Source organism: Pelophylax lessonae, assembly GCF_965119305.1.
Source record: "Pelophylax lessonae genome assembly, chromosome: 7".
In the NCBI taxonomy this organism is placed as follows: domain Eukaryota; kingdom Metazoa; phylum Chordata; class Amphibia; order Anura; family Ranidae; genus Pelophylax; species Pelophylax lessonae.
Genome location: NC_138774.1, coordinates 140,103,075 through 140,122,441, shown reverse-complemented (window position 1 = coordinate 140,122,441; position 19,367 = coordinate 140,103,075). Strand labels below are relative to the sequence as shown.

The 19,367-nt window shown below is 40.9% G+C and overlaps 1 protein-coding gene across 1 annotated transcript in view; it reads right to left on the bottom strand.

Annotated features, from left to right (window-relative positions):
- AFF2 (ALF transcription elongation factor 2) overlaps positions 1–19,367 on the bottom strand; it is a 775,685-nt gene that overhangs the window by 56,549 nt on the left and 699,769 nt on the right. Inside the window, exons 13-16 of the mRNA XM_082263635.1 lie at positions 15,904–16,096; positions 15,183–15,322; positions 9,040–9,103; positions 3,746–3,882 (exon numbers count right to left, since the gene is read on the bottom strand). Coding sequence (XP_082119761.1) covers positions 3,746–3,882; positions 9,040–9,103; positions 15,183–15,322; positions 15,904–16,096 — 534 coding nt within the window. The remainder of the gene's footprint in view (positions 1–3,745; positions 3,883–9,039; positions 9,104–15,182; positions 15,323–15,903; positions 16,097–19,367) is intronic.

The following is a 19,367-nucleotide window of genomic DNA, read 5'->3' as shown; positions in this document are numbered from 1 at the left end:
ACTTCCTCTTTAAATATAGTGCCTGGAGGTCCCCTTAATGTGCCTGTAAAGTGGCGCATCTGTAGCATGCATAAATCATGCTACAGCTAAACTTACATTTCTAAAAAGGAATCAAATCACATTTCAAATAACTTAAAATTGCCAGCATCCGGCTATTGAAAAAATAAAGAAAATAAACGGCGTTGGGTTCTCCCCCTCCCCAGTCCATACCAGGCCCTTCAGGTCTGGTATTTATTTGAAGGGACACTCCATGGCAAAATGAAAAAAAAATGTCATGGGCCCCCTCCAAAAACCATACCAGACACTTATCCGGGCATGTAGCCTGGCGGGTCAAGAAAGGGGGGCAAGCATGTTGATGGGGACAAGGGCCTCTTTCCGACATCCTTGGGCTGTTGTTGTCAGGGTTTGTTGACGAGGGTCTTATCAGAATCTGAAAGTCCTCTTTAACAATGGGCCCCCAGATCCTGCCCTCCCCCCATGTGAATGGGTATGGGGTACATGGTACCCCATACTCATTCCCAAAAAATTGTGCAAAAGTAATAAACACAAGAGACAAATTCTTTATTAAAAAATAAAAAAATCCTCAATGTAAATCCATAGTCATTCATACTGCCCCGCCGGACCCGATAAATGAAAAACGTGCTCGCCTCCTGGGAGGCCTCCCGCCGTATGCCCACTCTGCCCTTTGACATTTCTTGTATAGGCAAGGGGTGGAGCCACCCGACTATATCACCCGGTGGCACCGCCCCTTCTGACATCATGTAATCCAGATCCATCGGGCGGCGTGATTGACGATGGATTTACATCAAAAACTGTCTCTTGTGTTTATTACTTTTGTACACTTTTTTGGTGAATGGGTAGGGGTACTATGTACCTGATACCCATTCACATAAGGAGGGGGGGGCGGGATCTTGTTAAAGAGGGCTTCCAGATTCCGATAAGTCCCCCGCCTGCAGACCCCGACAACCACAGGCCAGGGTTGCTAGGAAGAGGCCCTTATCCCCATCAACATGGGGAGAATGTGCTTGGGGGGGGGGTTGGCAGAGCCCCCCTGCCCCAAAGCACCCCCTAGGTTGAGAAGATGTGGTCTGGTATAGTTCAGGAGGGGGGGCACGCCTTGATAAGACTCTGGATTTGGGGAGGGTCGATCGCACGCCATTTAAAAAAAAAAAATTGGCGTGGACTGGGGGACTCCACGCGTTTTTTTCTTTACTTTTTTACCGACACTTTATTTTTATTTTTTTCAGCGGGGAAACCCATTGACAGCTGATGACGCATCGGTTGCTAAGGACGCTGCAGCTGGCTTCCTGGCCCCGCTCCTTAATGAACAGTATGAAATAGCCTGCATGAAAGCCAAAACATTTTTCAATCTGAAGAGAATGATGCAGAAAAATAAAATGTTGTCCATTGGTAATGACGGGAATGTGTTGTGATGAAATGCAAACATTAATGGCCAATGTAGTAGTTACCCAGCCCAAAAACAATCTAAAAATGTTTATCTATGAGAAACAGCTGTCCAAAAATAAGGTTTTGAGTCTTACTGGTGCCAGTACAATGTAAAGCAACTCAAATATTTGTAGGACTGCCCCCGTAGGGACTGCTGAATAACCACTCTATGGGCCCACCTGGTTACCAACACACGGCTATAGGCAAATGCAATTTTCACATTCCTCTTGGCTCCTCACTCCATTAAACAGTCCAGAGGTATTTGGTTGTTTTTGTTGTTTATTTTGTGATTGGGATAGGGGAAGGAAATAATGGGATACTCCAATTTAACTATTCACAATGTTTAAGGACTTCTATCTTTTACTTCACTTGCACGGAAGGAACAGCCAGTCTGTTAATTCATCCTGCCACTTTAGATGAATGGGATTAAGTCTCTTGCTTTCTCTCAAGACGGCTTGATTGACAATATAATATCTTATCTTCAGGATACTCCCCCTAGCATCCTCCCTCCGCCGACACCCATCCACTGACCACCCTATGAGCAGGGGTGCCCCCCAGGTCAGGCCCCCTGACACGAGTCCTTGCACTCATTACACTGCAGCCACAGGGTCTCCAGTGTCTCCCCTCTCAGCCAGCCTCCCTGGACCCCCGGGCCCAGCCCCTCCCCAACCAATCCTCTGGCTCTCAGGACAACCTCCTGCGACTGCATGGCACCTCCACAGTGGAGGAGGCAGCCGCCCCCTCCCTCCGGGACTCTGTCCCCAATGAAAGACCCTAAGCACATGCTCTCCTGGCCTCCACACAGCATCCCAGCATGCACCGAGGCAACCCACCCTCTGCCAGGGTGCCCCGATGGTGTCACATCTGATGAAACATGTAGGGCGGAGCCACGCACACATGCTACCATGCATGTGCAATCACTTGTCGGCCTTTTTTATTTCTGGAGAAAGTTTAAGTTCTGGTGTTTTACATGCTTGCATATTGTTTATCCGTGTAAGTGTAATTTTTATACAATAAATTGATCCTGTTTTACAATATCAAAAAAAAATTATAGACTGGCCATTTCTTTGTCAGTGTGCAAACGTACAAAATCAGTGGATCAAATACTTTTTTCCCTCACTGTACACTTAAAATACACAATATTTGGACTATTATAATAAGATAAATGATGACTGGTCTTCAGCTTCCTTGAGTTTGTATGCTACTAAATATAGCTAAAAGGGCAAAAGCTATCTTCAGGGATTGAAACCAAGGCTGTGAACCACCTTCTGGGGGCTACCAGTTCACTCTGGGTCCACCCTCCCTACATGGCAGGAAATGGATAGGAATATGAACAAATAGAGTTAGATGCTAGCTAGAGATAGATAGATAGATAGATAGATAGATAGATAGATAGATAGATAGATAGATAGATAGATAGATAGATAGATAGATAGATAGATAGATAGATAGATAGATAGATAGATAGATAGATAGATAGATAGATAGATAGATAGATAGATAGATAGATAGATAGATAGATAGATATACTAGCCAGGGAGCGAAAGATTTATGGATAGATAGAAAGATACACAGACAGGTGTGTGTGATTGTGCATGTGTATATTTGTATATTTGTATTTAGCTGTACCTTCCTATTAAATGTAAGATCTTTAAACAAGACCTGCATATTAGCATGCAGTCTCCATCTTTTGTGGTTGATGGCCACTGAAAAAAATGATAACATAATTATTTAACTTTCATTATGAGGGAGGTTAAATTCACTAAATGAATCAATTGATACTTCAGAGGAGATGAGCTGCTTAATATCTGTAAGACAAAAACGGCTATAATTCACTTTAACTTTGTTGATTAAAGTTCACTTTTCTTCTCATCGACCTTATAGACCAAAGAAAAGAAGAAAAGAACATTTTTCTTCATAGGAAAAAAAAATGATCAAAAACCTCTTGAATGTAATTTGCAGTGTAATATTGCACCCTTTAAAGGCAGGCTTCTGTGCCAAATATTATAATGACTGTGCTTTATAGCCACCCACTACATTTCAATTTGAATTTTATGAATATTGCAAATTATAACAGTCACATTATAACCTCTAAAGGGGCTAATTTATAAAAGCACTGTCCATCAATTACACATTTTCCATCACATTAATAAAATGGCAAGAAGTAATTACGCTGACTTCAGAGATGAAGATGCCTTGAACAAATCATTATGCTGAAATTATTTTCTTTAAAAAACTTAGCAGGTTCTAATTACGACCGAAATGAGATAAGGAAAATGATCACAAAATAGACATTAACCTGATGAGTTCCACAGTCTCTGAGTACATGGTGTATGGAGATTTCGCTTCTAATGGATCTCGCTCCATAGCATTGCCACACTCGATGAAAGAGAGAGCAGCGTCAGCATAATTCACAGCTTTGCCAAACTTTTCTATCTGAAACATAATAAAAAGACACAGTTATTGTAAAACATAGTTATGAACAAAAGTCCTCAATGCACAACACATGCACAAGTACTTATTTCTGTGCAAGCAACACTTAAGGAGTCAGATCACAAATAAGTGATATTTCAGTATATACTGCAGAGTTGTAAATTAACTCTAGCCAAAAATGTAAAAAAAAAAAAAAATTTGCATGAAAATAAAAATAAAATAAAACAACAGTTTTTGCTGTGATACTTGACTTCAGTAAGGAGCTGTCCATGCAGTACTTCTATCTCACCACCAGGTGTCTTCAGTCTTCTGGGCTGGAAAAGAGCCAGTTTCATTCAGCTCAGTGTCAGTGTCATTCCTCTCTAAACCTATTCTATCTCTGACCCAACCCCCGGGGCAGTGTTATCATGCAGCCTAAATATTACCACCCTGAGTGCAGGAGAAATTAATACTTCTGCCAATAATGGTGAAAAGAAAAAAGAGAAAAAACCCTGGCACTAGAAAATCAGCCATGATGTTAACAAAAAATCTATAGTTTTGCTTTAAATCACCTAGTGTTTTTTTTTTTTTGTCTCTCTGCAATTATTTTCCCTGTTGAAGTTTTCATTTAATGTTATGGACAAGCAACAGGGGAGGGATTTGTAGCAGGAGGAGTGAGGTTGGGAGCACAGCTGGGAACTATAACAGGAATCTGAAGTCGATAACATTAAAAGTACAAGTTCTATTAAAAAAAAAAAAAACTCAGCCCATCCTCCTGAGCCCTCTATTCTAATCTATGCTAGAACACTTCCATGTGTATACCAACTTCTCTACAACAGCAGCGGCCATCTACTCATTAGACTTAAAGGAAGATGTACTCCTAGCATCTCTTGTGCTGCTGTATGACCCCATACAGGCCTATTGGAGTTACTGTGCAGGTGCAGCCTGAGCAGGAAAAGATTTTGGACCCAAGGATGTAAACACCAGAGAAGGTTGCTACTGTCATTAAGAGGTATATAGGCACCTGGGTCAGGGTGGGGGGTTCCAGCGAAGGTTTGTTCAGGGAAATAATACAAAAAACAATACAAAGACAAATGGAACAAAACAAGAATGCTAAACATCACATCAAGTAATACTAAATGCCCATAAAGTCAACATAGAGCATCTCCTGCTGCAGCACCTCTACAAAGACAAAAACTGGGTGGATCCCACTGACTAATACATTTGACAAAAAGGGGAAACAATGGTGGCATGGAATCAGTGGCCCCCTTTCTCTTTTTCCCCTTTTGTTTAGAGCGCTAGGGAGGAAAGTCCTTTTTTAGTGAGGTTTAGACTCTTCCTGTAGGTGTGACTGGGTGGGATTGAATGCCAATTAGGATGTATTCAATCCCACCCACCATCAGATCTGTGAAGGAAGTTACATAATTTGCAGAGTCTGAAAGATTACGAAGGGGAGCGTAATAGACTCTGGGCATTGCAGAAAATGGCTGTGGAAGGAACATAGTCTATGAGCAGGATATACAGAGTGTCACATGATACATGATAAAAAGCCACAACTAAACCCAGAAAATCGGGGGATCTACAGACAACAGAGCAGCATGGTACTGAGGTCTGAATACATGAGGGTAAAAAGGTGTTTTTACCCTCATGTATTCTTTGCATGAAGATAAAAAACTTTCTGAGTGCAGCTACCCCAAGTCCTTCCACTTATTCTTACCTGAGCCCAATCTTGACCCAGCAATGTGCATGCGAGCAGAGGCTCTCTTTTACTCCCTATTGATGTAGAAACAGGAGCAGTAGCCATTGGTTCCTGTTGCTATCAATCACAGACAGAAAGGAGGGAGCAGGGGCTGGGGCTGAGACATGCTCTGTGAGTCTTTTGGACACACAGGGCCAGCTCGGGCATGAATGGATTGCTATGGGGGCACTTGGCAGTTGGGAGGAGCCAGGAGTGCTGGCGAGGTACCCAAGAAGAGGAGGATCAAAATCATTGCACAGAGCAGGTAAGTATAACATATTGTTATTTTAAAGAAAATGTATTACTTTGAGTTCACTTTTTTAGGAAAACAGCTTATGCAGACAAGTACCCACAGTAGGTTAAATACATTGTACATTTGTGTAAAATCTTGTTTACTGTAATTTCATACCCTAAGACCATTTGTGCCTGTCTCCTTAGAAGCCTCGCTAAAAAGTTAGTGTTAATATGTCCTGGCCAGGTTCCCCAGTACTGCAACTGTTAGAGGCATGATCAGGGCCGGTGCTAGACTATTTTGTGCACTATTTTTTACTATTTTAGCGTCCAGCTACTTGCATCCCCCACCCCAATAAAAAAAATAATTAAAACTTCTATGACTTTAAAAATATTAAAACATCCAAACATGAAACTGCTAAAGTTTTAATTTGCAAAAATACATGCCATAAGATGCCAATGAGACAGCCAAATCCAGCACAAAAAAACCCCAGCCCATTCCAGCAAAGAAACAGACCAATCCAGCAAAGAAACATCCACATATAGCAAAGAGACATTCCTATATAGCAAAAAGACAGCCACATCCAGCAAAGAGACAACCCAAACCAAAGGGAAACCCCAGTAAAGCAAAGAAACATCCAAATATAGCAAAGAGACACCCAAATGCAGCAGTGTGACAGGTAGTGGAGGACAGTGTGACAGGTGGGGAGGCCAGTGTGACAGGTGTTGGGGAGACAGTGTGACAGGGGGTGGGTGGACAGTGTGACAGGGGGTGGGTGGACAGTGTGACAGGTGGTGGGGGGAGCAGTATGACAGGTGGTGGAGGGGCAGTGTGACAGGTGGTAGGGGAACAGTGTGACAGATGGGGGGCAGTTTGACAGGTGGTGGGGGGACAGTGTGACAGGTGCCATAACTTCACTCACAGAGGTCACTGCTCATGCCAGCTTCTTAGGGCTGCCCTTAAAGTATAAGAAGAAAAAGAGAGCTGAGGCAGCCATAAGGGTCCTGTCAGAGCAGCCAATCACAGAATCGTGTGCTTGCTGTCCCGCAGCCAAACGATAACAGGGGTTGGCGTTCTGTGTGGTGGCAGGTGGAGCCAATGGCTATCTGCATGTCGTGCTGTCCAGGGGTGAGTGCCGATTAGAGGCAGGAGGAGGACGGTGTACATGTGTATAAGGTGTGTGGTCACCTGTTAAGTGTTCCCCACCCCGGAGCTTGGGGAGTGAACGGGACGGCCTCACCCACCAGTATTAGAAAGGGATTCCCACACTTCTCTCGGTCCTCCCCTTCAATAAACTCTCACAAACAGCCAAGGGAGTGAAGGCAGACTGGGGACAGGAGTGGCAACGAAAACGCTGCTCTCTGTGTGTGAGCGTATCCGGGGTGGCCAGCAGTGGTAGTGTAGAACAAGGTATTGATAAGTTCCTGGTGGATAGTATAGAAACCAGCGGTCCTGGCTGTGCCCTAGTTGGCAGTGCGCCCTAGACAGCTGCCTAGTTCACTTAGTGGTAGTGGCGGCCCTGGGCATGATCCCAGCATCAAAAAAAGTGGGAAGTGTTCCTCATTCAAATCCCCACAGCAAAGCCTCAGACAAGAAGCTTGTGTGTGTGCTGGCACCACCCCCTGGGTGACATCAGCGGTCTGTGCGCAGCTTTGCTGTGGGTATTAGAAGGAGAACTACCACTCACTCCTGTGATGCTGGGAGCAAGCCACTAACACCAGCACTGTCCCGACTGGGAGAGTAGAAATGGCCTACAAGCATACATTTTCAAAAACATGCAATGTTTTTTAACCCACTGGGGCTACTTGTGTGTGAAGGCTAGGCTATTTTATTAAAAATGTGAACTTAGCCTTTAAGGTGCCCAAACATGATTCAATAGTATTGTTTGATAATCTGTTGACTTTGATAATCTGATCATATCTATGAAAAATCAAAGCATATGTAGGTATGTTTTCAATCATTCTCAATATGTTTAAAGGTTGGATAGCAGAGAAAACAACTGCACAGGGTGGCATATTTGTTTTGATTTTCTATTATTATACAGTGAATGGTATATTAGGCAAACTGGATCTTCAATGAAAATTATCCTAGCTTTTTATTACAATTCCTAATAAAATTTGGGTCTTATTGAGCAAAATCACAAATCAAATTTAAACAAACTGATGCAATATTGATATGTAATATAAACCACTTTGCTCTGAGCTGACAATAAAATGGCTTAAAAAAATAATAAACAACTCAGCTTTTAGTGCTAAAATCAAAAATTAAATGGGTAAGCTGAACCCAAACCATCTGAATACTCAACTGTGCTTAAATATACAAAAAATTGAGCCCTGTCACTTTAAAAGTGACCCTTCTAAAAGTGAGATCCAGTCCCCTGGCGACATTGATTAAGAGAAAATGCATAGGGAGAAGCCATCAGTGATGTCACCGGCCAAAGACAGCAGTGCTTTTAGAAGTTATCTCTCCTGTTTTTCCTTTGTGAGTACCCATTTTTTTGTCTACTAAATGCTGCCTAGCAGTATTACCCTATCTTGGCCTCGTATCCTTTTTATTTATGTGGTGCTGAGCATTGATCAAGCCATCTGTGGAGTACATCCCTATTGCTACTATCATTTGGATACTGATATATTATACAGTGCGGTTGACCTCTTACGTTATAGGGGTCTGAGATTGAGGTAAGCAGTTTGTGCTATTGTTGGTGTGAGGAAGAACTTTTGGCTGCATTTACAAGATTTCTGAGGCACTTTAACTTTGGAGATGGACTTTGCCACTTTATTTCAATGGACTTTATTTTGTTCAATATATGTCTAGTAACATATTTTAAGCACGTTACACTTTGTTGTCTCATTTAGCACAAAATAGCTTTTTCTCAAAACAAAGTAGATGTCCCCTTTAAATTAAGCACATTCCTAATGACTGTATAAGTGGTCACTGGCCATCATACAAATGAATATATTGTCCTTCATGCAAGTGGGAAGTATGGCTTGGTTGGCATACAACCAAATCTGTTAATGACTGGTCTTCTTCAACTACAGTGCAGCTTTGGCTGGGTGCTTTTAGGTTTACAGTCTGTGTAGTAAAGGCAGGCAGATTATAAATTGTGTAAGTTGCAGTGTACAGGGAAAGATATATACTGAAGCATTGCATCTGTGAAACATAGTGAATAGGGAAGAGAATCCCTGTGCAAAAAGAAGAGGTGAAAACTTACCAAAGCATCTGCTTTGTGCTTCAACCTTTTTGCTTCCTGCATGTAATAATCAGCATTGTGTAATCTGAATGACATATTTAAAAAAAAATAAAAATTAATATACAGAAGATGAGTAAAAATACTGTATTTTAAGTAACAAGGTAATCATTTAATAATGTGCAATCATACAAAAAAGCATGCACAGTCAATTTCAATAAAGAGGTATCAAACCCAAAAAGCAAACTTTAATTATATTGCAGCTTATCAATTCTTAGGTGTGATGGCTGAGTTTGTTTTCTCGTTTTTTCCTTCATTTTCACTAGCTGACCTAGCCAGTAAGTCTTTTCTAAGTCGTTTTTCAACAGAGCAAGTTCTGTTTTCTGTAGAACAAGTCACCAGTCCTCAGGAAGTATGTGCTGGGATTTGAGAGAGTCCAGAGAAGGGCTACAAAACTAATAAAGGAGCTGGGGGATCTCAGTTATGAGGAACGATTACAAACATAAAATGTTTTCTCCTTGGAAAAGAGATGCTTAAGAGGGGATATGATAGCAATCTACAAATATCTTAAGGCCTCTTACACACAATACTCCTGTTTGAGCATCTCCTTTTGTCCTCTTTCACACAATACTCCTGTTTGAGCATCTTTTTCCAGACGTTTTTTTTTGTATGTATTGCGTGTATTTGCATGTATTCGTGCGTATTTGCGTGCATTGAAGCTTAAATTACTGACTAAAAATGCAGATTTTTCTATTTTGTTCTTACTGAAGAATGCACAGCGCTTGTTTATGCGCCTGTGTGCACAGACACATTACAATTATTGGGCTGTATTTTAGCTCAGAAAAAAAAAAAAAAAGCTGTACTGAGCTTTTTCAAGCTGCGAGATGCTCAAACAGGAGTATCGTGTACAAGAGGCCTAATGGTGATTCCAACATTGGGAGGAAACCATTCAGTCTCAGGTCATTCAAAAAGACACGTGGCCACTCAATGAGGTCGGAGGAGAAGCGGTTAAACCTTAAATGGCATAGATGTTTTTTTTACTATTAGAGCAGTAAGGATGTGGAGCTCTCTTCCACAATTGGTGGTTTCAGCAGGAAGTGTCACTAATTTCAAAATACTTTTAGATGGGCATCTTACTGAACACAAAATACAGGGATATGGGAAGTTGTAGACACACACGCACACGTTGAACTAGATGGACTGGATTCCTAATTCAACCTTACCAACTATGTAACTATCGTAACAATCTGTCTTTCAGATGTAGCTTTTAGAGGGTAGTGAAAAACCATTTACCGCTGACAATTGTGCTTAAAATGGTCAGCTTTTATTTTTTTATGTAAAACCTTTATCTCAAAATAAAAATAAAAAATTGCTGTAATTGCTTAAAAGGTGTTAGCTGGAGTTCAGCTTTAATTAGTTAGTCTATCTAAATCTGCTATTGCATCTAACACTCCCCTCTGCCCAGGTTAACAATGTTTCTGTCCAAAGGTGCCTCTGCTGCTCCTTCACCCAGAGCACAGGCATCCTAATACAAGAAGTGTGTTACTGGTCAGATCACCCGGTGAAAACAGAGGGAAGAAAACCTAAAATATTTTTGGTTTATCACCGCTTTAAACAAAATTCATACTATTAGACATGATAAATACAACAGAGCACTTAAAAAGAAAGCTCTTTCTGGCACACTATAATGTGCATTTCTGAGCTTTCATTTCAAATACATTATACAGTATATGCTAGAAAAGCACAACTTTTGTGCATGTGTAATTAATTTTCTCTTTCTTTTTATTTAACATTCACGCAAACCATCTCATATGCAGACAATGGTTTTCAGCATGCAATAAAATTGGCATATGTTGAGTAACACAAAACAGTATAATGATGATGAATGAACCTCAAGGGCTAAAAACGTTTTTTAACCACTTACCGCAAAGTGACGTAGGGCTATGTCGGCAAACTCTGCGGGGTTATACCGGGATGATGCCTCTAGCTAGAGACACCATCCCGGTACCGTGGTTTAGAGCCAATGGTCAGCTTTCCGTCGGTAATGACCGATGCAGCTCGGGAGCCGCTTGATCATTACGCGGGTGAGCGGGAGGGGACGTCCCCCCCCTCCCGCGACTTTGCTCGGGGCTCCCGTCCCACCAGGAGCCCCGAGCACCCAGCCGGCACGTCCGCCGGCTGAATGGAGTCTGGATCAATGCTGGAAACGGCTTAGATCAGGTCTTCGATGACGTAACCCGGAGGCGGTGTCCATGACGTCACTTCCGGGTTACTGTGCTGCAAAAAGAGGCAAATTTAAAAAACGGCTGTATGCAAAAACACAGTTTTTGGCGTTTTGCATACACGGAAGTGTAGTGGAGGGGTCTAGGGTCTTTTAGACCCTCGATCCCTCCATACAGAGTACCTGTCACTGCATATTGGTGTCACAAGGGATGTTTACATTGCTTGTGACAGCAATAAAAGTGATCAGATTTTTATTTTTTTTTAAACTGTAATAAAGTTAAAAAAAATAAATAAATAAATAGGGAAAAAAAAAATTTAGCCGCCCCCATCACCGTTAGCTCGCGCACAAAAAAAAACATAGAAACATAGAATGTGTCAGCAGATAAGAACCATTTGGCCCATCTAGTCTGCCCAATATATCCGAAGCCTATGAATAGTCCCTGGCCCTATCTTATATGAAGGATAGCCTTATGCCTATTCCATGCATGCTTAAACTCCTTCACTGTATTTGCAGCTACCACTTCTGCAGGAAGGTTATTCCATGCATCCACTACTCTCTCAGTAAAGTAATACTTCCTCATATTACTTTTAAACCTTTGCCCCTCTAATTTAAAACTGTGTCCTCTTGTGGTAGTTTTTCTTCTTTTAAATATGCTCTCCTCCTTTACCGAGTTGATTCCCTTTATGTATTTAAAAGTTTCTATCATATCCCCTCTGTCTCTTCTTTCTTCCAAGCTATACATGTAAAGGTCCTTTAACCTTTCCTGGTAAGTTTTTTCCTGCAATCCATGTACTAGTTTAGTAGCTCTTCTCTGAACTCTCTCTAGAGTATCTATCTCCTTCTGGAGATATGTTACTCTAGAGAGAGTAAAAACGTATACGGAAGTCGAGCCTCTAATGAAATCGCTGTTCAAACCACACATGTGAGGTATCGCCGTGATCGCCAGAGCGTGGGCAATAATTAAAAAAAAAGAGCTACACTCTAACTCTAAACTGATAACCATTAAAAAAATTTAAAGCGTCGCCTATTGAGATCTCTATTGACCGAAGTTTGTTGCCATCCCAGGGGGGGGGGGCGCAATTTTAAACCGTAACATGTTGGGTATCTATTTACTTGGCGTGACCTCATTTTTCACAATATACAAAAAAAAGGGCTAACTTTACTGTTTAGTATTTTTTAAATGCAGTGAAATGTGATTTTTCCAAATTTTTCAAAAAAAATGGCGTTTTAAAGACCGCTGCGCAAGTACCACGTGACAAAAAATATTGCAATGACCGACATTTTATTCTCCAGAGTCTTTGCTACAAAAATATATATAATGTTTGGGGGTTTTTAGTAGTTTTCTAGGAAAAAATACTAACTTGTAAACAAAAAGTGTCCGAAATAGGGCTGGGGCTTAAGTGGTTAAACATGCACCCCATGGTGCACCTATCTAATTTAAATTGCAACACAAAGCAATTATTACAAACATACCCTTGAATCCAGTCATGTATGTATTAAGAAAAAGTAACTGCATTTTAGGAATCTAAGACTATATTTATAATGACTTCCGACAGTCCTTTGTAGAGCAACTTGCACGATTTTGGTGTGGGGGGTTGGCTGCTAAACTGTGCACCTGGAGAATGCCTGCAGCAATAAGATTAAGGTAGGGAATCCTAAGTGTTTTTACCTTTAATTCTCATCTAAGATTTTCCAACACACCATTTTTTTTAACTAACTTTGGGAAACATACGGCACCTTAATTAATGTTGAGCAACTAAACTTCATTGACTTTATTCTACTGTTCTTTGTACTAATCGGACACAGCTCCCTGTTGGAAAAGAGTTTGTGAGACTTTCACCTGCTACTACGTCCCTTTTATGTCAGAAACCATAGGATAGATGAAACACACAGAAGTGCCACATTTCATTACTAAATATATCAGGTCCCTAGTGCAGCATAGCAAAAAAATGCAGCTTCCAGGTTTTCCGGAACCTGAACCTAGAGGTCTAACATTTCTCCTGAAACTCTATCCAGTTACAAGCAGAAAAGAAAACACTGTATTGTCAAGTTTGAACCTAAAGGGCAACTATAATGGTTTTGATTTATTTTTTTAAGTTAATATTTAAATATATGTTTTAAATATGTTATTATATGCAAACAATCTTTGTTTTTGATATAAACATTTACTACTTGACAAAGTATTCTTATGGCACTATGGGTTATCGTAAGAGGCAGCAAAGCAAGAGTTGTCTACTTAATATGTCTAACTAAAACCTCCAATGGAGCCATCTTATAAGGGTTGAGTCACTTCTTTCATTCGCTTTTGTATAAATTGAGCTTGATTTCTGTAAACACAGAGGGGTTGACTAACTAAAGACAAATAGCTTGGCACCTTAACGGCTGACCAGTGGGAGGAGGCATTTCAAGTGGTCAACACGTGTACCCCTAATACATCCCAAAAGGTTTCTCAGCTGTACATACTACTGCATGCCCATTACACGCTGGTCCGGCTTGCCAACACACTCTGCCAAATGCAGGCATGACCCGGGAGACCTCATACATCTTCTGTGGCACTGCCCGAAGCTGCATCGTTACTGGACCGAAATTTTACGCACACTTAATAAAATTTTTCAGGTGGCAGTCCCATTACAGGCAGCCCACTGTCTACTGGGGGTCTTGAAGGAGGTCATCCCGGAGGAGGTGACAAGACTTGCTTTCTCTAGAGCCCTCTTTCAGGCCCGGAAGGTGTTACTCCTGTGCTGGAAATCGGAAAACCCTCCTTCTATTAAACGGTGTGTGGCCACTATGAGTGATACACTTATTCTAGAGAAGTATGTATACCAACATAGAGGCAGGCCCCAAAAGTTTGAAAAATTGTGGTCTCCTTGGCTGGATACCCCTGGAGAGCTAGTCATGCAGAGGCTTTTACAGTAATGACTCCCACGAGATGACTGGTGGCTGGAGAGGTGCGTGGTTCCACCCTGCAGTAAGTGGGCCGCTACACTCCCTTGGCAGGTGGCTACCCCTTCTACCTCTTTTACATGCATCCTGTTGAAGACTCACGTATTTGTTCTGGGGCTTGGGTGGGGATGGCCGGAGGCAACTGTATGCCTTAATGGGATGAGATGTTTACAATTTTGAGCATACTGGTCTATTTTGCACTATATTCCTTGTTTTAAAGTTCTTCTACTTACTCATTGTACAGAAACGATTATTGACAATTCTGTTGTCTTGTTATGTATACTTGCAATGTTTTCATGATCTGTACTGTACTTTATTTTCTTAATAAATGTTTTCTGATTTAAAAAAAAAAAAGACAAAAGGCAGGTAACTTTGGAAGGGAAGTTGCACTTGGAAAGGGATTTTGCCCCAGGGTTTGGTGGATGTGGTGACATTTCACTTTACAAAGAATACTCAATCATGTGAAAGGGGGAAAAAAAATGCATTCTTGCTGGCACATGATTGGATGATGGAAGTCAGCAGAGATTCAGCTCATTCACTAAGCTATGGGGCAAATTCCCCTCCCTAATGTGAAACTTCCCTTGCAAAGTGAATATTCTATTTGTCTTTAGTAAATCAGCCTCATGGCTTTTACATCAGGTGATGCAACGATAGGGGAAAACATACAAAAAAGTTCTAATTACACCATCTGCTGGCTAAAAGTAAAAATGCAACAAATGTAATATTTCATATCTACCCAACTGAAAAGAAATGTTTACTTAATTCATGAACATGATAAAAAAAAAAAAACGCTTTATATTCCATCTAAATCCACTTCAGGCTGCAGGTACCACTGTTATCTGTTGTCAGACATATGGATCATAGTTATTACTAAAAATAGTTGTTTCCAGGCAAATAAAAACATTTCTTTTGACAGATAAGACTGTATAGTATTATGCTGGAAAAAAAAACATGATCCACATCAAATCACAAACATTAATTTGAATATGAATTAACATACGCTTCATCAAACATTATCTTCGTTCTTTGAGAATCAGTATTGCCATTGTTTATTGCAGGTATTGATGACCATACATCAGGCTCTATATGATGTGGTATAGATTCAAGGCCACTGCTTGGTGGTCTTCTGTGCTCATCTTCCTGTAAATGCAAGATAAATGGCTCAGATTATGGAGAATGCATCATCTGTCTAAAAAATAAAGTCTTTAAACCACAAAGGAGACAAAGTAACTGCAGAAAAAGGAAACTAAACATTTGAGTATGTGTGTCACCATGGCCGAGTAGAGTACCTTTCAGACAGTCACGAGCAGCTGATGTTCAAGTCAAACTTACGTTTGACTCGAACACACAGCCCATCCTTACAGATCAGTGCTTGGTTCACTAAGTGGTTGAAGTAAGGTTTCGGAAACAGTAGGGAGTGGTAAGAGCTTTTTGCAAAATGTTATTGCTATCTGTGTCACCTATGTGCAGAAAATGCATCCATACTTTCAAACAGGTGTTATAATTCTAGGCATTGTAGGCCAATCTAGAAGTCAACAGCTTTGTGGGGCCTGGCACAAGGTCCCAGCTCCTATCTAACAGAAGTTTTGTAAAACATAATTTAAGCACAACTGCCAATCAATGTAAATTGTGTAGAGGCTTGTGATCATAACAACAAAAACAAAAAACTAAAAAACAATTCACCATTCTTAAATCTTAAAACCAAAACTCCAACAACTTACTTTAGTGTTCGTTGTGCTCCCATTCTTTTTGTGTCTTGAGGAAGTGACAGGAACCTGCACAGTTGCAATGCTGCCCTCCTGACTAAAAGAACTGTTGTCATTGGAATGTAATCTGTGAACTTGCTCATCCCCCAAAGGTGACAACAAAGGAGGGACAATTTTTTCTTCTCTTTTTTTGGCTGATTTCTTTGTTCTAGACAGGAAAAGATAATAAAAACATACTCATATGTACTATAAACCAACCCACCAACCAATGAACAAGATGGAAATAGTAGTGGAAATTCACTATGTACTAGAGGTACAACTATTCCGAAAATAATAATCTTTTATAACACATGCTATGCACCAGGGGTTCTAAGTTTTTACACCTTTAAAACTAGCCAAAAGAAGAGAAGATGTGTCATGAACGATAGAAGACATCTGCTCTCGTTCATTTTTTCATCAGTAAGTCAGGTTGCATAATGATCTTCTTCCCCTGATACATATGATGTAAAATGTATCACCACTTTTTTTCACTGACAATTAAAATGTCATTCATGCCAATATTAATATTAAAGCTGTAGGATGGCACTGGTAGGCAGATCCATCCTCTTGTTTCTTATATCTTTTGATAACTCCATGGGCAAAATATTGCAGCCTTTGACAGAATGTTCACTAAATTGTACAGCTCAGTGTATATTCTTTGCACACCTTGGTGCACAATGAACTCCTGTATGCATTCAAGTTACGCCTTTCTAGCTCAGCCAATCAAGATGGCTGTAGATCCCAAACCTGAAAGAAGACCAGGTGAAGATGTCTTAAAGAAATGAGGGGAGGTGAGTTAAAGTGGTACTAAATGTTATTATTATTATTTTATTTATGCATGCTAAGCAGTATTGTAAACATCCACCGCTACCTAACATGCATTATATGTATGTGTGCACAAATATTTACCTAGTCCCTATTCACTGCCGCCAGCTCCAGGTTTCTAAAGTGCAGCAACTTCCTTTTGGGTGAGAAGGACATTTACCCAGGTCAAAGATAACAGCACCAGCGCCAGCTGTCAATTAGCTTGGAGGGGCGGACCGTAGGGAAATTACTTCTATGGGTCGTGTTTGAATGGATGCACATCTATTCAGCACTGGTTCTGACTGGAAGCACACATGCAAAGATATCTCTATGAAAGCCTTCAAGGGAAAAGAGAATCTCTTAATCTGAATATCACGGCCAGCACTAGTGCTGCCGGCTGAAGCAGCAGGAAAAAAGAGCTTTGAAATAATAGGAGGCAGCATTTCAGCTAAATCTTTACCTTAGCAAGTGATATTTATTTTAAAAATGTATAATTCAGTATCACTTTAAGTTCTGCTTGAACTCGGACTTCCTAACCTGCATGGTTGTTCCAGGTCAGCGTCTCAAAAAGTACTGAAGCCTGGAAACTATTATTTTTACAGTGAGGTAACAATAGTAGCCCGTGTATTTTCCTAAGTTCTGGTTTCCTTTAAAATGACCCCACATTTGTCACTGATATAGCTTAACTAGGACTGCTTTAACATTAGCATAGAACTGAGAAATAAATATTTATTTTGCAATTTTAAGTAAAAGTTGGGAGATCATTAAGAACTATGAAGGTTTTTTTTTTTTTTTTATCCAGGAAATGAAATACTGTATGTAGTAGTGTAAAAAAACAGACATTGGTGAAAAGTGATAGGCCCAACACCCCCCTGTTCGGTTTGCACCAGAACATCTCGAACAGGGGAAAAGTTCTAGAGAACATTCAAACTCTATTAAAGTCTATGGGACACGAACATGAAAAATCAAAAGTCCTAATTTTAAAGGCTTATAAGCAAGTTATTGCCATAAAAAGTGTATGGGAACCCAGGTACTGACCTGGGGGACATGCATCAATGCAAAAAAAATGTTTTTAAAACAATCATTTTTACAGGAGCAGTGATTTTAATGATGCTTAAAGGGAAACAATAAAAATGAAAAATTCCTTTAAATATTGTGCCTTGGTTGTCCCCTTAGTCTGCCTGTAAAGTGGCACATTTATACGATGTATAGACCTTGCTGCAGCAATACTGACATTTTTAAAGAAAAAATGTAATTTAAACTTGCTCGCGGCTGTAATGTATCGTCAGCTCCCGGCAATACAGATAAAAAAAAAGAAAAAAAAAAAGACGTAGGGTCCCCCCCAATCCATACCGGAGCCTTATCCGAGCATGCAGCCTGGCAGGGCAGGAAGGGGGAGGGGATGAGTTGCCCCCCCCCAAATTGAACCATACCAGGCCACATGCCCTCAACATGGGGGAGTGGGTGCTTTGGGGCAGGGGGTCCTGCCCATTCCCTATATAAGAACTGTCAAAACACAAATAGGCAGTCCACGGGAAGCATTCACGGAGAACAGAGCTTTTTTTTTTATTCCTTTTTTTGGGTGGCATGATTGACATTGGATTTACATTAGGGGACACCATTTTTTTATTTTTAAATAAGGGATTTTTCAAAAACTGTCTTGTGTGTTTATTTTTTTTGTACACTTTTTGGTGACTGGGTAGGGGTACAATGTACCTGATACCAATTCACATAGGGGGCTGAACCTGGAGACCCCCACAATCTCAGTACAGGGTTGTCGGGAAGAGGCCCTTGTCCCCATCAACATGGGGACAAGGTGCTTTGGGGGGCATCCCAAAGCATCCTTCCCATGTTGCGGGTAAGCGGCCTGGTATGGTTCAGGAGGACTCGCTCGTCCCCCCCTTTCCTGGCCTGCTAGGCTGCATCAGACGATAAGGGTCTGATATGGACCCCACACCGTTTTTTAAAAATTTTGGCATAGAATTCCCCTTCAAATCTATACCAGACCCGAAGGGCCTGGTATAGATTTTGGGGGGGGTCTCCACGCCGTTTTTTTTTCTTAATTCTGTCATAGGGTTCCCATTAAAAGCCATACAAGACACAAAGGGTCCCCCAAGCTGTTTTTACCCCAATTTTTTTTAATTTACATTTTCTTTTTACATTTATTTTTTTTAATTCAGCTCTCAGCAGGGAAGCCTTAACAACCTATTAACTGTGGGCTCAGCGGGCGAACATCCCGCTACAAGCTGCGAAAGTTCAGGTGTTAGGCAAGTACCTGAATGGGCGATGTTTAGGCTAAACTTATGCTCGGCCCAAACCGTTCACCCATCCCTAATGGTGCCTGAATATTGTAACCCCTCACGGTTACTCTTTCTGGGCACTGGAACAGGCCCTGCTGTTAAAAATTAGAAACAAAAATAGAGATTATATGTATTTGTCATACAGGTGCAGAAAAATTGGGCCTTCGATGTTGGTGGTGCCTGAACACTGTAACCCCTCACAGGTACTCTTGCTGGGTGCAGGAACGGGCCCTGCTGGTAAAAATTTGAAACAAAAATTGAAATTACATGCACCTGTGATACAGGTTCAGAAAAAATTGGGCCTTGGGTGGAAGCTAGCATAATCAAGATTCAGGA